Source organism: Elephantulus edwardii, unplaced genomic scaffold, assembly GCF_000299155.1.
Source record: "Elephantulus edwardii isolate Elephantulus edwardi_28Jun2011 unplaced genomic scaffold, EleEdw1.0 scaffold00033, whole genome shotgun sequence".
NCBI lineage: Eukaryota > Metazoa > Chordata > Mammalia > Macroscelidea > Macroscelididae > Elephantulus > Elephantulus edwardii.
Window position 1 is genome coordinate 6,665,021 of NW_006399783.1, and position 20,237 is coordinate 6,685,257.

At 44.2% G+C, this 20,237-nt stretch overlaps 1 protein-coding gene across 1 annotated transcript in view; it reads right to left on the minus strand.

Moving 5' to 3' along the window:
• Positions 1 to 20,237, minus strand: part of SLIT3 (slit homolog 3 (Drosophila)) — a 915,040-nt gene that overhangs the window by 54,252 nt on the left and 840,551 nt on the right. Inside the window, exons 22-26 of the mRNA XM_006884333.1 lie at positions 19,404 to 19,475; positions 18,756 to 18,827; positions 6,073 to 6,144; positions 4,472 to 4,635; positions 744 to 868 (exon numbers count right to left, since the gene is read on the minus strand). Of these exons, the coding sequence (XP_006884395.1) occupies positions 744 to 868; positions 4,472 to 4,635; positions 6,073 to 6,144; positions 18,756 to 18,827; positions 19,404 to 19,475 (505 nt within the window). The remainder of the gene's footprint in view (positions 1 to 743; positions 869 to 4,471; positions 4,636 to 6,072; positions 6,145 to 18,755; positions 18,828 to 19,403; positions 19,476 to 20,237) is intronic.

The following is a 20,237-nucleotide window of genomic DNA, read 5'->3' on the forward strand; positions in this document are numbered from 1 at the left end:
TGGCCTGGATTTCTGGGAAGGATAAATGGGAGAGTTGAGGATTCTTGCCGGCTGACAAGTGATTAAAATGCTTGGCTGTTTACCAAAAAACTGGATATGTAAGTCCACCCGGAAGTGCCTTGGAAGAAAGGCCTGGTGATCTACTTCTGAAAAAGAAGCCATTGAAAAACCTTGTGGAGCGCAGTTGCACTCTGACATGCATGAAGTCAGAATCAACGTGACGCAGCTGCTCTTGCAGTGCAGGTTGGCTTGGCTTCCAAGACCTCAGAAGCTGCCACCCCTGCCTCGTCATTAGCACTGACCTAGAACTACTTCAGGGGTGACCATCTGAGGGCAGGGCTGGAAGGGGGTCTGAAAAGTCTGGAAGAAAACTAGAAACAGTAGGTTTAAGGGATTTCTACTAGAAACACTTTAACTCTCACTTTAAATGTCAATTTCCCCATGTTTACCAAGAAAATACAATAATTCTGATTACATTTCCTCCTCATTGCAGCATGTCATTTTGACGTCAAGACCATGTGGAGCCCACCATGACTAACATGCACACATACGACAGCAAAGCCTCCACCAATTCTAGGGAGAACAGCGTTACCCATGAATGTGACTTTGAGATGACCTGTAAAGCGGCATTTTTCAGTCTGCCTTGGGAAAATTGAGGGCAAGCAGGGGAAATGCTTATGTCTATGGTCAGGGACGCAGAAGAAGCAGGGCACAAATGATGGCAATGGGGACCTTGGTCATACCTTGTAGCCGTAGGGGCAGGCACAGTGGTACAGCTCTACCAGATCTTGGCTGCACGTCCCGTTGTTCTTGCACGGGCTGGAGAGGCACGCGTTGCATTTGGCTACAATGTTGATGTCCACTGGTCCTGGACAGCAAAATCGTACAACGTTAGTGGCAGGTACCCAGGTAAGGTCACTATTACAGTTCTGTTTGCCTCTGCTCTGGTGCCTTCCTAAGCTGGCTGCCAACCCTTCCCATCTCCATGCCCACAGGGCAGCTGGCTTCCTCAGGCAACACATCAGGCCCAGCAAGAGCCCCATTCATTCAGCCTGCCCAGATAGGAAGAATCACAGCAGGACACCATTCAGAAGCACTTCTGCAGTTAAATAAATTACTATAATTAGCCTGATCTGATTTTGGTGCTAATCTGTAAACAATGCACCGTAATTAGGAGCACCCTCTTGGATCTATTCATATTAAAAAAAGCCCTGAGCCCAGGCTCCACTGGGCCTCCATTCATCAGTCCCCAAGCACCCTCTCATGGAACAGTCTATGCCAGGCTCAAGAGGGCATCGCAGCAGAGCCAAAGGCACTGAGAACCACCTCCTTGCAGAAACCCTGAACTGGCAGGAGGAAGTGAAAGCTCTCCCCAGAGTACAAAGCAGGATGTTGACGACAGAGGGCCAACTGTGCTCAAGTACACTTCCCACAGTGATAGTTTTGACTGACTCCTGGTTTTTTTCAGAAGTATGGGCTGGAGGGAGGTCATGATGTCTGCACAGAGCATTGCACATATAAGGCTGTGTATTGCTGCTGCAGTCAGATCTGATAAGGAGCTCTAGTCAAAGAAGCCTTATTGAGTATCAAGATCGCTGGTTGTTCAGTGATAGAACTCTTGCCTTTGGTGCTATTTGATTTTGGGCCTAGGTACCTGATGTGTAGACACTATTCATCTGTCAGTGGAAGCCTGAATGTTTCTATGATATTCAATAGGTTTATCTGGAGAGTGTAGACTAAAAAGACCAGGAAGAAAGGCCTGGCAACCTATTTCTAAACAAAATCAATGAAAACTCTTTGGATCACAATGGTGTGACCTATAACCAATTATGGGGCTGGTAAAGGACAGGATAGCATTTAGTTCTATTTATGTATGAGGTGTCCAGAGTAGGGTACACTAGAAGAGGGCAATTAACAAGCTTTTACATGTTCACAGGGATAACAGCTTTCAATTTAGAGAATGCGTTGGGATTAATCCCAGTGTAGGTCTAACCATCTGTGCGTGGGCTGAGAAGAGGGTTGGTTTGGTGGAGAATTCACACAAGTGGTTGCAACTTGGCTTCACATAAGAATACAGTGACCAATGGAACCAGTTCACCTAGCATGGAGGGGGCTCCTGGGATAAGAGATTTCCAGTGCTAAACTAGGGAGGTCTCAGAAAAATGGGGAAAGTTGGCCTTCAGAACCAGTGAAGTAGCTTTTAAAACTCCCCATGCCCTAGCCACACCCTCATCCAATTTTATTACACTTCCTGCAGTGGAACTCAGCCATCAGTAATTTTTACAGCTCCTTGAGTAATTCTAAAATGTGCAGTCAATCAGGTGTCTGTCTTAGAAATGGAAAAAGGAAAAGAAAAAAAATCAGGTGAAAATCAATGAATGCTTTCTGCAGAAGCTGGAACACAGTGAGGGTGGCCTAGTGCATAGTGAGGGTGGCCTAGTGCATAGGAAGTTGTGTTGCCAACTCAAAAGGGGGTGGTTCAAACACACTAGCTGCTCTGAGGTAGAAGTATGCACAGTCTCCTCCTACGTGATTTACAGCTGACCGGAGGATCAGCTACGAGTGGGTTCTGACTTGAGAGCCATGAGTGAGTGACCTGAATCCTGAGACACGTTACTGATGCCTAGGTGTCTTCCCTGCTGATTTAATTTAAAATACAGAAACTGATATTACACAGAAAATACATCTAAAAAGGAAAGTAAAAATTAAGGTTCCGAGTAATGAGTAAAGTGTGTTAACAGGTAAATGTGCAATAAGATGGGAGAACAAATTTTGAGAAAAGTTCCATTTCCCAAAGAATTAGAGACAGACAAAATAAATGGAGACAAAATTATTTTTTTTGCTTGCCTAACTAGCAATGACCTTATTAAAAATAAGATCAAATAAAGACAGTCTACTGAAAAGGGCACTCAAATGAAACAATTGAGAACATTAAGTTGGTAAAAATTCTTTCTGGAAATAAGTTTGGCAATATGAGTGAAGGCCTTGAAAATGATGACATATTTGGCTCAGTAAATAATCTTTTCTGAACCTTACCTAGGAATACAATCTAAAATTGAGAAAGACATTCCTATATCAATAAAAATAGACCTACAAAACAAAAATCAGTGACCTCTGAGTGTGTTCCACTTCATGACAACGCCGTGTGTGTTAGGAGAGAACCATACTCACAGGGCTTTCAATGGCTGATTTTTTTGAGACATAGATTGCCAAGCCTTTCTTCCAAGGTACTTCTGAGTAGATTCAAACTGATAATCTTTTGGTTGGCAGTCAATAGCTTAGTAACCTATTACCCAGAGACTCCTATATAGCAATAATATCAACAAAAAAATACTCTAAGGGTTAAAAAGAAGGGACTGGTTAAATAAATTGCAGTGAAATAAACCAAATAGTTTGGTGGTCAACAGCATAGGGTTAAAACGACCTTGAATTTTTCTAAGATTGTAATATTGAGAAGTAATGCAATCGCATTAAACCTTAGTTTTCTCATCTTTTGAAAATGAGGGTGATATTAAAGTCTTTCCTTTGGAGGTGTTGGAGATTTAAATGAATTAATATTAAAAAAGCGAGAATTAAATGAAACAATACATTTTAAAAAGTGCTTTAGTCCAGTACTGTAACATAACAAGACTCAGTAGCAGTTTTTGCTGTAATTATAATGATCCAGTCAATAAAATCACATGTATGAAAGTTTGCTACTGTAAAATGGGAAAATAAACGTTCAAGCTCTAGTAGTACTGTTGGGTGAGAAATGTTAAAGATTTTCTCCACTCTGCAGAAATCTGAACAGAAAGAAGTCAAGTAGAAAATAGGCAGAGCTGCCAGGAGAAGGACCTGGGGGAGGAATGACAGATGGCAATTAGATGCACGTTGGCACCAACTTCAGCAGCTGAGTCTCTTCATGTAACCCAAGGAAGAGATGATGTTTTTGCTGTTTGGTGCTATCTAGTCATTTCCAAGGGAGTGCTGGTGGCTTAATGGGTAAGGACTTGTGCTGCCAACCCAAACGCAGTTGGTTTGTATCCAGCAGCTGCTCTGAAGTAGAAAGATGGGCATTTTCATCCCAGCTGATTTACTGCTTCTGAAAAGCTGATGGAGGGTCAGCTATGCATTGATTCCAACTTAATGACAAAGAAGTGAGTTGGCTGAGTTGAGTCAATTCTTAGTCACAGCAATTCCATGTGACAGAAGAGAATGGTCCCACAGTGTTGACTACTCTTAAAGAAATCTCCAGGTCTTTGTCTTGAGAAGCCATTGAGTGGATTTGAACTGTCAATCTTTTGGTTAGCAACTGATCTGCTTAATCATCACTAGGGCTTCAAGGAAGGGACAGGGTGATGACTTCCAAAGTTTCATCAGTTGAGATGCTCAGCTCTGACAGGTATTGAAGGCTGCAAAGGCCTCATGAAGGAGGTTATCAGCAGGTTTGGGGTCGGGACTTAGAGTGGTAAAGGGTAGGGGCAGAACCTACCTTTGCACTGGAAGCGGTGAGTGGGGGTGGTGAGCAGGAGTCTATCGGCCATGGACTCAGGGCTACTGCAGCGCGCGATGCCAGGCTCCTTGTATCCCGCCTTCACCCACTCGGACAGCCAGCGCAGACTGCAGTCACAGTGGAGGGGGTTGGTTCCCAGAGCCCTAGATGACAGATCAGGTTGTCAGGCTAGATATGGGGACCAATGGAGATGCAGTCTTTGCTGGGGCAGAATCACCATCTCCACACTGCACTTCCAACCTCTCCAGAGGTTTCAATTCCACCCAGGCCCCCTCCCAACTCACAGGCTTTGCTCTCACCTGTAGGAATCAAACCTCCACTCAACTCCCTACTCAGCCCTCTCTGAAGCTTCCTGGCCATCTGATAATCAGACTGCCTTATCAGACTGCCTAATTATTTATCCAGGGGAAGTTTTGAGACCCAGTAGCCTGAGAGGCGCTTCAGATGGCTTATTTTGAAAATGCAAGAGGGGAAAGGCACACAGTCCAATGCAGACACTCCAAACTGGTGTCCAGGAAGAAACTACTAAAACTTCTATTTAATTTTTTCTGCTTATACATTAAAATGTCTATTTTTGATGTTTAATGATATGCATTTTTATTATTATAGTGCTTGTACTTAGTATAAAAAAATTAAATATGTGTATAGTAGGACAAAGGAACTCTGGTAACTTAATAGTAAGAAAATGCACTGCGATCTGGAAGGCACAGGGTTCGAATCCACCAGCTGCTCTGCAGGAGGAGGATGGGCAGTCTCCTTCCATGTGATTAACTGCTTCTGAAAACCCACTGGAAGGTCAGCTATAGATCTGTTTCAACTTGATGGTTCACAACAACAACAACAACGTAGCAGGACAAGAGAGCTCTGGTGGCACGCAGTTTGAATTCACCATCTGCTCCAAAGGAGAAAGATGGGAAATCTCCTCCTGTGCGATTAACTGACAGTACACAACACACACACACACATATTGAAAGACAAGTTCACATTTTCACTGACAGAGGTATAAAATAAAATGAAAAAATACTGATGCCTGATCAAAGGAAGAGGGGATTGGCCTGAGACTTAGGAAATCTGGCTCTACTCGAATGCCTTATCAATTTGACAGGTGGCTGACAGAAGGTCACTTAGTATTTCTGGGCCTCAGTTTTTCCACTGGGAAGGGAATACTCAAGACAGAGTTCTGGCTTGCTAAGAACATGTGCCGTGGGGTCAGACAAACCTGGAGTTAAACGGGGGATTTACACTTCGGAGTTGAGACAAGTTCATGAATCTACGTTTCGAAACCATTTGGTATAAAAATGGAATAAAAATATCTTATTGTGCTAAGAAAAAAAGAGAGAGAGAGATATCATACATCTAACGTTAACTCTTGTTAGTAAACGTTTACATTAAGTAATTGATGATGCCATTGAAGGCCTTCTCAGGCAAATAACACAACAACTCCATCATCTTTTAGAAAGCACACTGTATACATCCTGACAAAACATATACCAAAACATTAACAGAGTTGACACTGTACTTGACACTATACTGATTTTCCTTTTTGAGAAGATTTCCTCAGGATAAATGCAACTACTTACAGATGAGAAAGTGCTGCCAGGTCATCGAAGGAGCCTTCGGGAACGCTGGAAATGTCATTGCCATGGAGGGTTCTGAGGAAGAAGGCCCCGATCAGATGGTTAAATCCCCAGTAACAGTTAAGGGAGAACCCCCTTGAGGTTGGCCCAGGCGCCTTGCAGCTTCACTTGGAGTCTCATTCACAGCAGCAGGAATGAATGTCCAGTCCATGCTATGTCCACCCCAGCAGCAGGGACACAATCACAGAGAGTCTGGGAACTAAGAGGACGGGCTTTTGACTCTGACAGATTTGGGATGGAGTTAGAAATCAGTCTCTATTAGCTGTATGTGGAACATGGGGCACATCCTTTTACATTTCTGAGAATCTTATTTTTGTGGCTAAATAAATGAAGAACACATCTCCCTGATGGAATCACTGGAGGTTTAGAGACAATGTGAAGAACTGTGGTTAAGAGGTAGGCTGCTTCATTATTCACCATTGCAAGAACATGGAAAGAGCTCAGATATCCAACCACAAAGGGAATGGATTGAGAAATCATGGTACATTCACACAATGGAATACTATGCAGCATGCAGGAGCAATGATTCTGTAAATTATTACCTAGCTTGGGAGGGACTGGAGAGCATTATGCTGAGTGAAAGAACTCAGTCCCACAAGGATAAATATTGTATAAGACTGTTATTGTAGAATGAGTATGAAGATCCAAGGAGTTGGAGGGTGGAAGCAGAGGGGTGAGGATGGGTGGGTGGTCACACAATTTGATGAGAGGGGGTGAAGGAATTGGGAATAATCCAGTATGTAAAACCATGTATTCAAACTTTGTAAATAAATCAGTATAAAATTTAAAAAATATATTAAAAAAATAAAAGAGGTAGGATGCTTGTGATCAAACCCACTGACCAGCCATGTGACCTTGGGCAAAGTTACTCTGCCTCAGTTTCCTATATAAAATGGGAGTGAAAGCCACAAGGTTTACCAGAGCGGATCGGGATGGAGGAGTTCACAGGGAGACCCTGGTATTGCTAAATGGATAACCTGCATTCATATTTATGAATTTTTATTAACATCAGGAAAGAACTGCTCATATTGTGAAAGAATAGTACAAATCAGAGAGCTTAATGAAATGACTCTCTACACGCTCATTTAAAGGAATCTTGGAGAATTGAGAGATACTGTCAGTCCTAGATCCAGGGCTAAGGGAGCTCTGGTGGCCTCTAGTGCTCCCCCTATCCCTGGATCCTCATACACATTCTACAATAATGGTTTTACACAGTATTTGTCCTTATGGGACTGAATTATTTCACTCAGCATAATGCTTTCCAGTCCCAAGTTAGGTAGTAATTTACAAAATCATTGCTCCTGCATGCTGCCTAGTATTCCACTGTGTGAATACCATAATTTCTCAATCCATTCTAATACCAATCACTTATTTTTTACATACAGATCACCAGACCTTTCTTCTGAGGCACCTATGGGTGGATCTGAACTGCTAATCTTTTGGTTAGTAGCCAAGTGCTAAATATTTGCATTATCCAGGGATTAGGAGCAATTCTCTCCTGTCCAGTAGGAGCAGATCCTGAGCTTTGAATGAATAGCTATAGATATTGATGCTGTCAGAACTGACCCATAGCTGACCCTCTGGTGGGATTTTAGAGGCAGTTAATTGCATGAGAGATTGCCCATCATTCTCCCGTGGAGCAGCAGGTGGATTTCAACCGCATGCCTTTGGGATTGCAGCACAGCTTTTTGCCACCAGGCCAGTAGAATACATCCATTCAAAGCCTGACTACTTTGCTGTTCAATTAACTTTGTGGAAGACTAATCATCAACTGCATAAAAGACAATTCCCAAACTGATGACTCACTCTGGCTTGCAAAGCACAAGGTGGGAGAACTTCATAGACACTCAAATGCTTCTATAATGACTGCTGCACGCCTTCACCTAGGCTGGCGATAAAGCACCCTTTTGGGTAAAGACTAATGATGGTAAGCTGGTGAGGAGGCCGAGAGAAACAGAGATGATTAGTGTTGACAGTGGAAGTGTAAACAGGATAATAACTAATGAAGCGGCTCTTTTGTTTTCCTTTTAGCAGAGGCTAGCCTGCCTTGGGTCTTCAGCTGAAATACAGACGTGCGCTTAATTACACTTAATTCACAACAGTGGTTCACAAACTTAGTGCTAGCGCTAGGGAAAATAGACAGATTTCGGAGTCCCTTGCACAGTACTTCTGATTAAGTCAGAGAAGGGCTGAGAATGGGCATTTCAGCCTGCTGCTCTGCTGGCCAGTAGATGGACCAGCAGAACTGCACCATCAATATTAATCATCTCTGTTTTGGTATGCTTCTTGAGCCCACACACAGCACAACCAAACTCTGTCTGGTTTTGGGCCATTTCCACCATTGGCTTTGATCTCTAGCGTTTCCCTTGTCTCATTTTCAGAAACAGATCGCTAGGCCTTTCTTCTCATTCTGGAAGCTGATGACAACTAACTGTTCTGCATCACAGAAAAGGAGAGACCCTACCGACAGGTGGTGGGTGCCTCAGCCGAGAACAGAACACCAGAGTCTTTCTCTCATAACAGGTGAGAATGCCATTGCTGAACAGCTGCTGCCACAGACAGGTTAACCAGGAACCTCAGTGCACTGGCTTCACTGAGCAAGGAGAGCATGGGTTTAACTGTGCTTACTTGCTAATCTGGTGATCAAATTCACATGGGTTTCACCACGCCTTGACTATGCTGGGGAGAAGTAAAATTGTCCACGGCACATTGGTAGGAAGGCATATTTGGGCCCTTGTACCTTATGCAGCCTTCAATATGAATTGAAGCTCAACATCAAGAAAACAAAGATTCTCACCACTTGGCCAATTGGCAGCATCATGATAGATGGTGAAGAGACTGAGATTGTTAACAGCTTCAGTTTGCTTGGCTCTACAATCAACACTCTTGGTACCAGCAGCCAGGAAATTAAAAGACAAATTGCATTGTGAAAGTCTGCTGTCAGAGACCTCTCCAAAGTACTCAAGAACAAGGATGTCAGGCTGGAGACTAAGGTGCACCTGATATAGTCCATAGTCTTTGCAATTACTTGCTGTGCATCAGAAAGCTGGACACTGAGTAAGGATGATAGAAGGAAAATTGATGACTGAACTGTGGGGCTGGAGAAGAGTATTGAATATACCATGAACTGCTAGGAAAACAAAAAGGTTCAGCCTGGAGAGGGTGAAAGTAGGCTGCTCCTTAGAGGCAAGGATTTTGAAGCTTCGTCTGACATACTTTAGACAAGTTGCAAGGAGGGACCAGTCCTTGGAGAGGGACGTTATGTTTGGGAGGGTAGAGGAATAGCCCAGGGGGGGAAGACCTTCTATTAGATGGATTGATTCAATGACTGGGGTAATGGGGGTAGGTGTGTCAGAGACAGTAACATTGACACAGGATAGAGCAGCATTTAGTACATAGGTTTGCTATGAGTCGCAGGCAACTTGACGGCACATAACAATGACTACAACCTTCATTGGCTCTGATGTCCATTGGCCTCACTGCTGGTGTAGCAATCACACTTTGAGCAGCAAAAATTTTGGCAAGTTTCTCTAGCTGTCTCGTCTTCTCCCTCCTCCTCTTATAGCTGTCCTCAGTTCTTACCCTCGTCACCATCAGTTCCTCTTCCTTCATGGTGACAACTGTGCTCAATTCTCAGCGAAGCAGCACAATAGGAAGAAGGCAAGTATCCTTCAGAAAGCAGCTGTGGTGACTTCTCACCTCCCAGGCAAGAGGGGCAAGAAGCACTTGCAAACACTTTCATCAGCATCGTTGAGCCTCTCGTTGATGTGGTTATTTATGAATCACACTGGCCCTTGCGTGCTATTCACTTGGATGACTTCATGGCTGCTTGCTGTTTGGCAAATGTGCCCAGCCCCGTTGTTAATTATTTCCGAATGAGGCCTGGGCCCCTGGAGAAGCTCAAAGTACTAATTTAAAAACACCAAATGACCCAAACGCAGCATTGGCGCTGAGACTCCTGCGAGCCATGCTCCCATTTATTATGAGCTGGGCCGCTGAGATCTCGATAAACTGCAGAGTAGTGGGGCTGTAATTTACTGTGAGGACGCTACAGAAATCTGCCTACACTGCAGGTTCCTGCTCCGGCTTTGGCCATGCTAAATGATGCCAGGAAAATGGCGCAGAAGAGCCCTCCCATGAAGCCCTTCCACTGTTTTCCTCTCTCCCCTCCTGCCTGCACTTTCCAGAGGCCGGGCTAGCAAGCAACTTTCTCAGTTTGGAAAAGTGTGGCTACAGTTGTTTAGGCCTTACTTTCCCCTCTGTCTGCTCTTCCCCATCGACTGTGGAGTCGATTCTGACTCTTGTGACCTGTGGACTGTCAGAGAACTGTGCTCTGTAGGGTTTGCATGTCTGTGACCTTTCAGAAGCGGGTCTCCCACGCCCTTCTTTCAAGATGCCTTCAGAATGGCTTGCCAACCTTTCACTGCCTAACCATTTGCACCAAGCAAGGACCTTTAAAAAAACTTGGGTTTTTAAACCATTTGTTTTGAGTAGATTCCGCCTTGCCATGACTCTATAGGACAGAGCAGAACTGACCAAGTTGTTTATTTTTCCGCAAGTAGATTGTAGTAGATCTTTCTCCTGCACAGGAGCTGGTGCGTTCGATCTTCTAACCTTCTGCTTAGTAGCTAAGCGCTTAACCATTGTGCCATCAGGGTTCCTTTCTGATTCAGAGAATGTTAAAGGCAAACTTGGGAATTACAGTGCAGATGAGGGCACTACCGGAGAAACCCTGACACACTAGAGCCCACTGCGGTAGTCAGTGTCAATCCACCTGGTTGATGGTCTTCCTCTCTTTTGATATCCCTCCACCTTTCCAAGCATGATGTCCCTCTCCAAGGAATAGATTTCATTTATTACAAAACATAATTTCATACTAACAGTTATCTTTTATTGATGTTTATCATCTTTCAGTGTTTTCTATAGTCCTTAAAAAATAAAAATCCCATGTCAAGCCTGATGCTAAATTATTTCTGGCTCATTAGAATCCTAAAGGACAGAGCAGAACTGCTCATGGGATTTCCAAGGCTGTAATCGTTATTGAATCAAATAGCCACACCTTTCTCCCTTGGAGAAGCTGGTGACTTTGAAATACCCACCTTTGGGTTAGCAGCCCCATGCTTAATCCACAGTGCTACCAAGGATCCTTATGCATAAATATGTTGCGATTTATTTATGCATACAGGGAGCTCTAGTGGGACAGGATGCCTTTGAGTTGTGGTGCTAGAGAAGATTCGTGAACATACCATGGACCACCAAGGAAACAAATAGGTTTGTCTTGGAGAGAGTGAAGTCAAGTTTCTCCTTGGAGTCATGGATTCTCAAGCTCCATCTCACATACTTTGAGTATGTGGCTGGGAGAGACTGGTCCTTGGAGAAGGACATCATGCTTGGAAGGGTGGAGGGACAGCACAGGAGAGAAAGACCCTGGATGAGATGGATTGACACAGTGACTGGGGCAATAGGGATTGGTGTGTCAGAGCCAGTGAAATTGGCTCAGGACAGGTCAGGCTTCAGAGGTGTTGTACTCAGGGTCACTATGAGTTGTGGGCGACTTCGTCCTGGAAAGGGTTAAACTGGGTGGCTTCTTGGAGGCAAGGATTCTGAGGCTCCGTCTAACATACTTTGGACATGTTGTGAGGAGAGACCAGTCCTTGGAGAAGGACATCATGCTTGGGAGGGTAGAGGGACAGCGCAGGAGGGGAAGGCCCTCTATGAGGTGGATTGATTCAGTGACTGGGGTAGTCGGGATGGGTGTGTCAGAGGTAATGCGACTGGCGCAGGACAGAGCAGAGTTTAGGGCTGTTTGTACATAGGGTCGCTATGAGTCGCAAGCGACTCAACGGCACATAACAACAACAACAACAGTGGCTTAGCCTGTAATGAGTCTACTGTTAATCCAGAGGCTGTGAGTGTCTGATAGTTTAAACTCAACAGCAACTCTGAGGGAGGAAGCTGGTAATCTCCCATTGTGATGTACATGCTCAGAAACCAAATGGAAGGTTGCTATGAATTACAGCATGTGAGTGACTGACACTTATATATTTAGCTTAATTTCCCATTTGATTCTCTGTGGTAAACACTATTCTCCATAGCCAGTGTTCATTTTTACCTCTCATAATAATAATCATACTTCATCAGCTGGTTGCCCCATGTTTCCTTAAACATTTCCCCACTGTGGCACTTGGAGGCTATATTTAAAATTTAGATAAAAATAAAAGTGCAACAAAGATCTTACTGCCGAAGCCTTGCTCTCATTTTAGAGTATTCTTTAGCATAAATTCCTAGAAGTGCAATTATTGGGGGAAAGGATACAAATATCATAAAAGAAATATATCCCATAAAGAATTTTATTTTTCCTGAATTGGTCCTTGTGCAGAGAATGGTTGTTCCCCATGAGGTAGATGGTTGGATTGGAGGGCTCTAAGATCACTTTTTAAATTCATGAAATCTCATGATTCTAAACTAATGGTGCTAAAAGTCTACTAATTTTTAATTCAGAAAGTTAGTACAGCTAGTATATTCATAAGTACTCCTGAATGATTGATAATAGCACTCTGCAGTGGAACATAGTAGGTTTGGTGGAAGAAAAAAACCCTAGGCAGTCTGGGGATGTATACACAGTCCTCCCCATAGACAGATCGATATGCAGGCAGATATTTGCACTCTGTCTCCTTCTTACGTGTTGAATTGCTACAACCAGAAGTACACCCATTACAAACACAGGCACTGCCGCCCCCTTAAAACTGCTAGTCCCAGTCCCCTTCAGAGTCCCTGGGCAGTGCAAATGCTTTAGCACTGGGACACCAATAAAATGGCTGGGGGTTTGAGCCCTGCCCAAGTTGCTGTGCAGGAAAGCTCTGCTGATGAACTTTTGAAAAGTCAGCCACTGACAACCCAGTTCAACTCTGACACTCATGGGGTCACCAGAGTTGGAAGTGACTCAATGATAATCGTTTTGATTTTGCGTTAACCCTGTGGCAGCATGTCCATGCACAGCTTTGGTAGGCTGGGATGGAAGACGGTGGATTGAGATTGAGGGGGGACATGAGGAGCCCTAGCCAATGAGATGTGTCTATCCCTTGCAGTGTTCAACTGGAAACAAGGAAATAGTTTTGCTGATCCTTCCGTCCTCAAACTCCCCAGAGAAGGTGGCTAATAAATAAGTGACAATAACAGATTGCACACTGTCAGCGTGGGCACTTCTTTGCCCCTGGAGAATTGATTTTTAATAACAGAGCAGATGACATGTGGCAGGAGTTGTCGCTGACACCAGAGTTTTGTGGGTTTCAATAAATCACACCAGCCTGCAGCCTCTGGATGGACCAGTTCACTGGGTGCCAACTGCCTGGTGCCACTAGTGTCTGTCAGATGTCCCAGGGCTCCAGGTCAGGAGGTCAGATTCTATACCTTCCTGACTGCTAGCTCCTTTCAGTCAGTTATTCTCCTAATCTGGTCCTCAGTCTTCCCAACTTTGAAATGGACATAAGACACTCAACCTCACAGCAAAGATTAAATGAGAGCATGGCTGTGGAAAGTTCTAGAAAAAGAATTACTTCTCTAGTAATAATGGGCAAGAAAAGCAAGAAGTGGACAGATTTGAGGGTGGAGGGTCCGGTCTCTCTTTTCATGTGGAAACCACTCAGAGGATGTTCTTTTACCAACAAAGCAAGTAAAAGATGAGCAGGAATAAAAACCAGTTGTCAATGAGGCCTTGGGCTAGGGGTGGTGACAGAGCATAATTCCTGCCCTTGCAAGCTTTTGGTATAGGAATGGCAATGACAGACGTTTCCACTCATTTGACTGCAACTTATGGTGAACGCATATATTCAGAGTAGAGTTGTTTTCCATTACATTTCCAATTTCTTGGGAAGGAGAGGATCAGCGCAAGAGAAGACCTTCAGTGAGACGGACTGACACATGACTAAAACAATGGGCAGCTGAGATCAAGAGGACGGTGTGGGATCAGGCAAGGCTTTGATCTGTTGTACAGCCAGATTCAACGTCAAGACAACAGAAACAACTGAGTACTCAATGTAGAGTCAGAACCGACCCATAGCTGACCCTCCGGCAGGTTTTCAGAGGCAGTTGATTGCATGGGAAGAGATTGCCCATCCTTCTCCCATGGAGCAGGTGGTGGCCTTGAATGGCATGCCTTTGGGACTGCAGTGCAGCTTCTGGCCGCTAGGTCACCAGAGCTCCTATTTAATATCTGAGTTGTTCAGAAGTAGATAGACAGACCACCAGACTTGTTTTCTGAGGTGGCTCTGGGTGGGCTCAAGCTGTCAGACTTTTGGTTAGCTGCCAAGTACACTGTTTGCATCTCCCAGGGACTCCAAGAATAGTAGTAACAAATGAATATATAGATATTGAACCTGTTATTGTGCATCATTGGTTTTTTTAAATAGATACATGTCAGCACTCTCCCTATTTCCTGCCTGGGTTCCCTGTCCCCCACTGCCTTCTCATCTTTGACCTTGGGCCTCGTAGAGTTGACTATTCTAAGACTCACATTCTTTACTCTTGTTTGTTTCACAGTTCTATTATTTGGCTGGAAGGTCCTCAGGGAGTGTCTTCAGTTTCAAGTTAGAAGGTTGTTTGCAGGCAACAACTTCAAAGATTCTTCTGCTCTCTTTCAGGTCAGTAAGTCTGACTTATTTCAGGATTTTTTGTATCTATTATTTTTAACTCATTCGAATTGGGACTTCTTATTGTGGTCTTGACCACAGTAGTCAGAAGTGGCTGTTAGGCACTGCCTAATTCTTCTGGACTCAGATTAGGGGAGGCTGTGGGTCATGTGAACCATCAGCCCTCTGGATTAATTTGCTTATTTTTCATTTTTCTTTATTGTTTTATGCTCCAGGTGGCAAAAAGGCCAATAGATGCCTCCTAGATGGTTATTTGCAAGCTTTTGAGGCTCCAGATACTACTCACTAGATGAAGGTGTTGAACTTTCTGGTCCATGTTTTGCCAATTGACTTAAATATCCTGGGAGACCATAGTCCTTAGTCTTTGAGTCCACTGGTTCAGTACTGATGTCTCAGTTATTTCTATCACTGGATAGAAATACTTATTTAGAAATACTGTCCCATATATGCTTTCTGATATACATGAGTACACAAGCATTTGCAAGTATGTATGTAGAAGTATCTACCACTAATCCTGTATATAGGGAGCTCTGAGGGCACAGACTATGTTGAATTGTGCCGCTAACTCAAAAGCTGAGCATCCCAGTGGTTTAAATACACCGGGGGCTCGGAGGAGAAGGGGAGGCAGTCTCCTGCCATCTTTATTTACAGCCTCAGGCACTCAGCGCAGGGTCACTTGGAGTCAGAACCAACTCAGTGGCAATCAGTGAGTGAGTGACACCTACATATCCATGTGGATGTTCTCCCACATGACACCCCCCCCCCCCGTCTGTTTAGTGTTAACACTTATCTGAGGTACTCTTAGTTATCCCTGCTGTTGAAGGATTGCTTATATATAACGCTTAACCGCTCAGTGTCTTGCTTGGCCTTGGTCAGGTTGCGCTGACTTCTCCCTGTGTGAACTGACTTTACCATTAACTCTGGTCTACTCTCTACGTAATGCTTTGATTTTTAAAGAACATTTCTTTTTGCTTGCAAACCTATTCTTGACTTTTTATAAGAGGTGTCATACGATATTTGTCTTTTTGTGAATGAATTTAATTCAGAATAATGCCCTCCTGGTTCATCTATCTTGGGAGATGATTCACAGGTTCATCATTATTCTTTAGTGTTGTGCAGTATTCCTTTGTACGTATGCCTTACAATTTATCTGTTGATGGACACTGAGGCTGTTTCATTTTGTTACTGTGACAAATGCTGTGATGAACACAGGTCTGCATTTATCTACTTGTGTCATCACTCTTATTATCTAGGAGGAGTGCTGGGTCATTTGCCATTTCTATTTATAGCCTTTTAAAGAAATGGCATACTATTTGCTGTCACAGTTGTGTAATTCTGTAGTCCCTCCAGCAGTGTGTAAAGGTTCTAGCTGCCTCAGAACCTTTTCACTATTTGCTGTTCTTTGGTTTTGTGGTCGTTGTCATGTGTGTTTCAATCAGTGCTATTCTTGCTGGACTGAGATCCAGAAAGTATCTCATTATTGTTTTTTTATTTGCATATCTCTGGTGGCCTAGTGGGTAAAGAGCTGCACTGCCAACCCAAAGGTAGGTGGTTTGAATTACTGCTTGCTGAACAGAAGATGCGTAATCCTCCTCATGATTTACAGCCTCTGAAAACCTGTTGTCGGTTCTGACTTGATGGTGTATAACAGTAACAAAATTTACCAGTGAGGGAGTTCTGGCAGTGTAATCTGTAGGAAGCTGCCCTTCTACTATGGGCCAGCTCAAATATGGCAACTCTTTGGTGGTTTGAATCGACCAGCTGCTTCACAGGTGAAAGCTGAGCAACCTTCTCCCAAGTGATTTATATCTTCTGAAAACCAGCTGGAGGGTTGGCGATGGGTAGCTCGATAACAGTGAGTCGAACTGCTTTGAATGGCTAATGACCATGGGCATGTGCTCCTTACCTGCCTGAGTGTCTTTAGGTGAAATGTCTGTTCATGTCCTTTGGCTGTTTTAAATTTGATTGTCTAATCTTTCTGTTGTTGCAATGTTGATGTTTCCTATACATTTCAGAGATTAGATAGTTCTGCTGAATATATTGTAGACAAGAACTTTTTCCAAGTCTGCAGGTTCTTTTTATTCTTTTGACGACATCCTTTGATGAGCACAGATGTTTCCTTCTTAGGATACCCTACTTATCTAATCTAACTTCTGTATATTTTTAGCAACATTTGGTATATGTATGGCTTGTAATCGGGTCTCTAGCTTTGTCCCTATATTTTCTTCTATAAGCCTTATAGTTTTAGATTTTACATTTAGGTTTTTAATCCTTTTTTTAAGTTTTTATATATAGTGTGAGGGATGTATTCTGCTATATTTTTGCTGCAATTTTATACCCAGTTTTGTCAGACTGTTTGTTAAAGACTTTCTTTTATCCATTTAATGAACTTCAACCTTTTGACAAAGACCAGCAGTCCACAAATGGATGGAGTTACATCTGGGTTCTAAATTCTGTTCCATGAGTCTTTGTGTCCCTGGAGGAACAGTGTGATCTGGTGGCCTAGTGGTTTAAGAGTTGCACTGCCAGGTACTTCAAAACCACAAAAAGAGTAATCTCCCCTTTTGTGATTAACAGCCTCTGAAAACCTGCTGGAGGGTCTGCGCTGACTTGCAGGTTCTGACTCATAAGACGGAGAGACAGGTCTACATGTCTGTCACCGTATCAGGACCAGGCTGTTTTAACAGCTGCAGCTGGTTCTAAGGTTGGGGAATGTGAGGGCTTCTGCCTTGTTCTTCTCTAGCAGTGCTTGATTTCCTTTCCTTTCCACGTAGAGTTGGTAATTAGTTTTCCATCTCATGGAAGAAGACCATTGGAATATGGATCAGGATTGCATTATATTGCAAGTTGCTTTGATCACATGGACATTTTCAGATCATTAAGTACTCCTATCCAAATGGGTACTTAGTGAGTGTTTACAGTATGTCACAACATGTACTAAGCTCTCTCCACGGAATAGTGCATTTAGTCCTTGCAAGACTTTCAGAGGACAATTACTATTATTATTTGATTTTATGGGTAGGAAGACTCCCACAACCAGGAGTGGGCAGAGCCAAGCCTGGTAAATAGGTGGATCCAGGGCTACGGAGCCTGTGTTTGGAGTTCTCCCACCTCGGTCAGCCACCCCACCTCGGTCAGCCACCCCACCTCAGTCAGCCACCCCACCTCGGTCAGCCACCCCACCCATGAGTAGGACAAGGCCAGGAAGCTATGGTGCTGCGACAGGCAGGGAGTAGAGGCTGCAGACTGTGAAATCCTGTCTCTAGACCCTCTCTACAGCCACCTGTGGCTGCCATGCAGGAATGCAGAGAGGCCCTGGGTAAGGTCAGGCCTCCCCCTTATCCAAGAACATGTGGAAATTAGGATGTTTATGAGAACTCTCTCAAGGGCTAACAGTTGGCAATATCACTGTGTTATTAAAGACCTTTTTTAAAGACATGTGAGCCCAATCTAAATCTGCAAAACGCTGCTTGTGTGCGGTGAGCTGCATCAGGCCCTTGGGCTCCCAGCTCACCATCTCTGCTGTATGAGTGCTGCTCCCTTACAAAGGTTCACACTGTGGAAGCTGAAGGAACCAACTGTGAACGTAACGATCCTGCAGTAGTGGTGACGTGCCACACACTGCGCTCTCTCCAAGGGTGCAAGGTATAATTGCACACCCTAATCCTCCAAAGGCAGATGTTATTAATCCCATTTTACAGACCAAGAAGTGGAAACTCAGAGGGGCAAAGTAATTTGCTCAACAGGCCACAAGGGGTAGTGGGCTGGGTGCCAGGTCTGGCTGACTCTCAAGCAAAAGCTCTCTCCACCTCTTTGATGACAAACAAATGCTGAGGGGGGTAGCGTATGTGTGTGCAGTGCATGTGGGTGGAGGGTGGGGTTTGAACCAAGGAGCCTGGAGGAGAGAAGTACTCTGTTTATCCCCTGCTGTTAACCTGGTAAAGTCTGAGTGGAGACCCAGTGCCCCGGGCTACTCACAGCACACGGAGAGACCGCAGTCCATTAAAGGCATGGATGGGGATGCATCTCAGTCGGTTGTAGCTCAGGATCCTGTAGGAGACAAGACAGTGCCCCGCTGGTCGCTCGTATATTCTCAGCTATTCATGGGTGCACTGTCCACACTGCGGCCCCATCAAGAAAATGACTTATCATCCCAATTTTAACATACTGACCAAAGCATCCTAACCATAGAAGGAAGAGAAATGTCTTCTACCATGCCAGCAAGGCACTGGCTTAATTTCCCCCTGTTTTCTCCCATGTTCTCTTGCCGGCTGGCTCTTTAAAGGGCTTCTCCATCATCTCCCTTTATTGTTAAAGGGTGAGTGCTCACAACGTGCAGAGTTAATTGGAAAGAAATGGGTCTGAGCAAAATATAATTATGTAGGGAAACCCTCCACTGGGAAAGAAAATTCACAAATCACCGAGGGCATTCCAATGAGAGCTTCCTTCAGGAGTAATTAGGCTCCACTTCCTCTCCAACTTTCCACACAAAGGAGTCCCAGCCTACTTCATGTTCCTTCTGATGACTGAGGTTAACCCTACCGGGGACAACCACAGCCTTGGCGACCCCTAGAGGGGAGAACTGAGGCCTGAGGGGAATGAGGGAAAGGACAGCCCAGTACTTACAGAGTTGACAGGTGTGACATGTTGCTGAAGGTGTAATTGGTCAGCACACCGATACTGTTGTTGCTCAGGTCACTAGGGAAAAGAAGACAAAGTTCACTGAAAACCCTGGTTTTGCTGCCAATTGTATTCAGAGGGGTCATTCTTCAGGCTCACACATGCCTGTCATCCATCCATCCATCCTACCATGAATCTATCCACCTCTCCATCCATCCATGCACCCACTGACACCTCATCCAATTGCCTACCTGCTTATCTCTCCACCCACTCACCTGTTCATCTACCCATGCATCAAGCCACTTAACTACTGATCCACTGATCCACCCACCCAGTTAGCCATTGATCTCTCAATTCATCCATTCATTTGTCTGTCTGTCCATTTGTCCATTTTTGTCCATCCATCCATCCACCCATCCACGTTTGCCCCCTCACCTGTTTATCCAACTATACATTTCAGTTTTCCACTGAGGCACTTAGTCATTCAAGCAACTGCTCATCCATCAACCCATGCAGCTATTCAATTACATGTTTATTCATCTATCCATTGTACCAGAGAAACATAATATGAAGGCAATCACTCCTTATTTTATTGTTGTTGTTGATTGCCTTCCAGTCAAGCACGGCTCATAGTGACCCTATGAACAAAAGACCTGAAGCTTTTTTGTAACTATCATCATTTTTCAAAGTTCATAGAACTTCCAGAGGCATGTTGTTTAGGAAGTGGATGCCACTCCTGCTTCCAAACCTGTTCTAAACTGAGAGCTCCACCAAACATTGTCCACCATGGGTAACCGTTATGGCATCTAACACCCCAATGGCACAAGGTTCAGCATCACA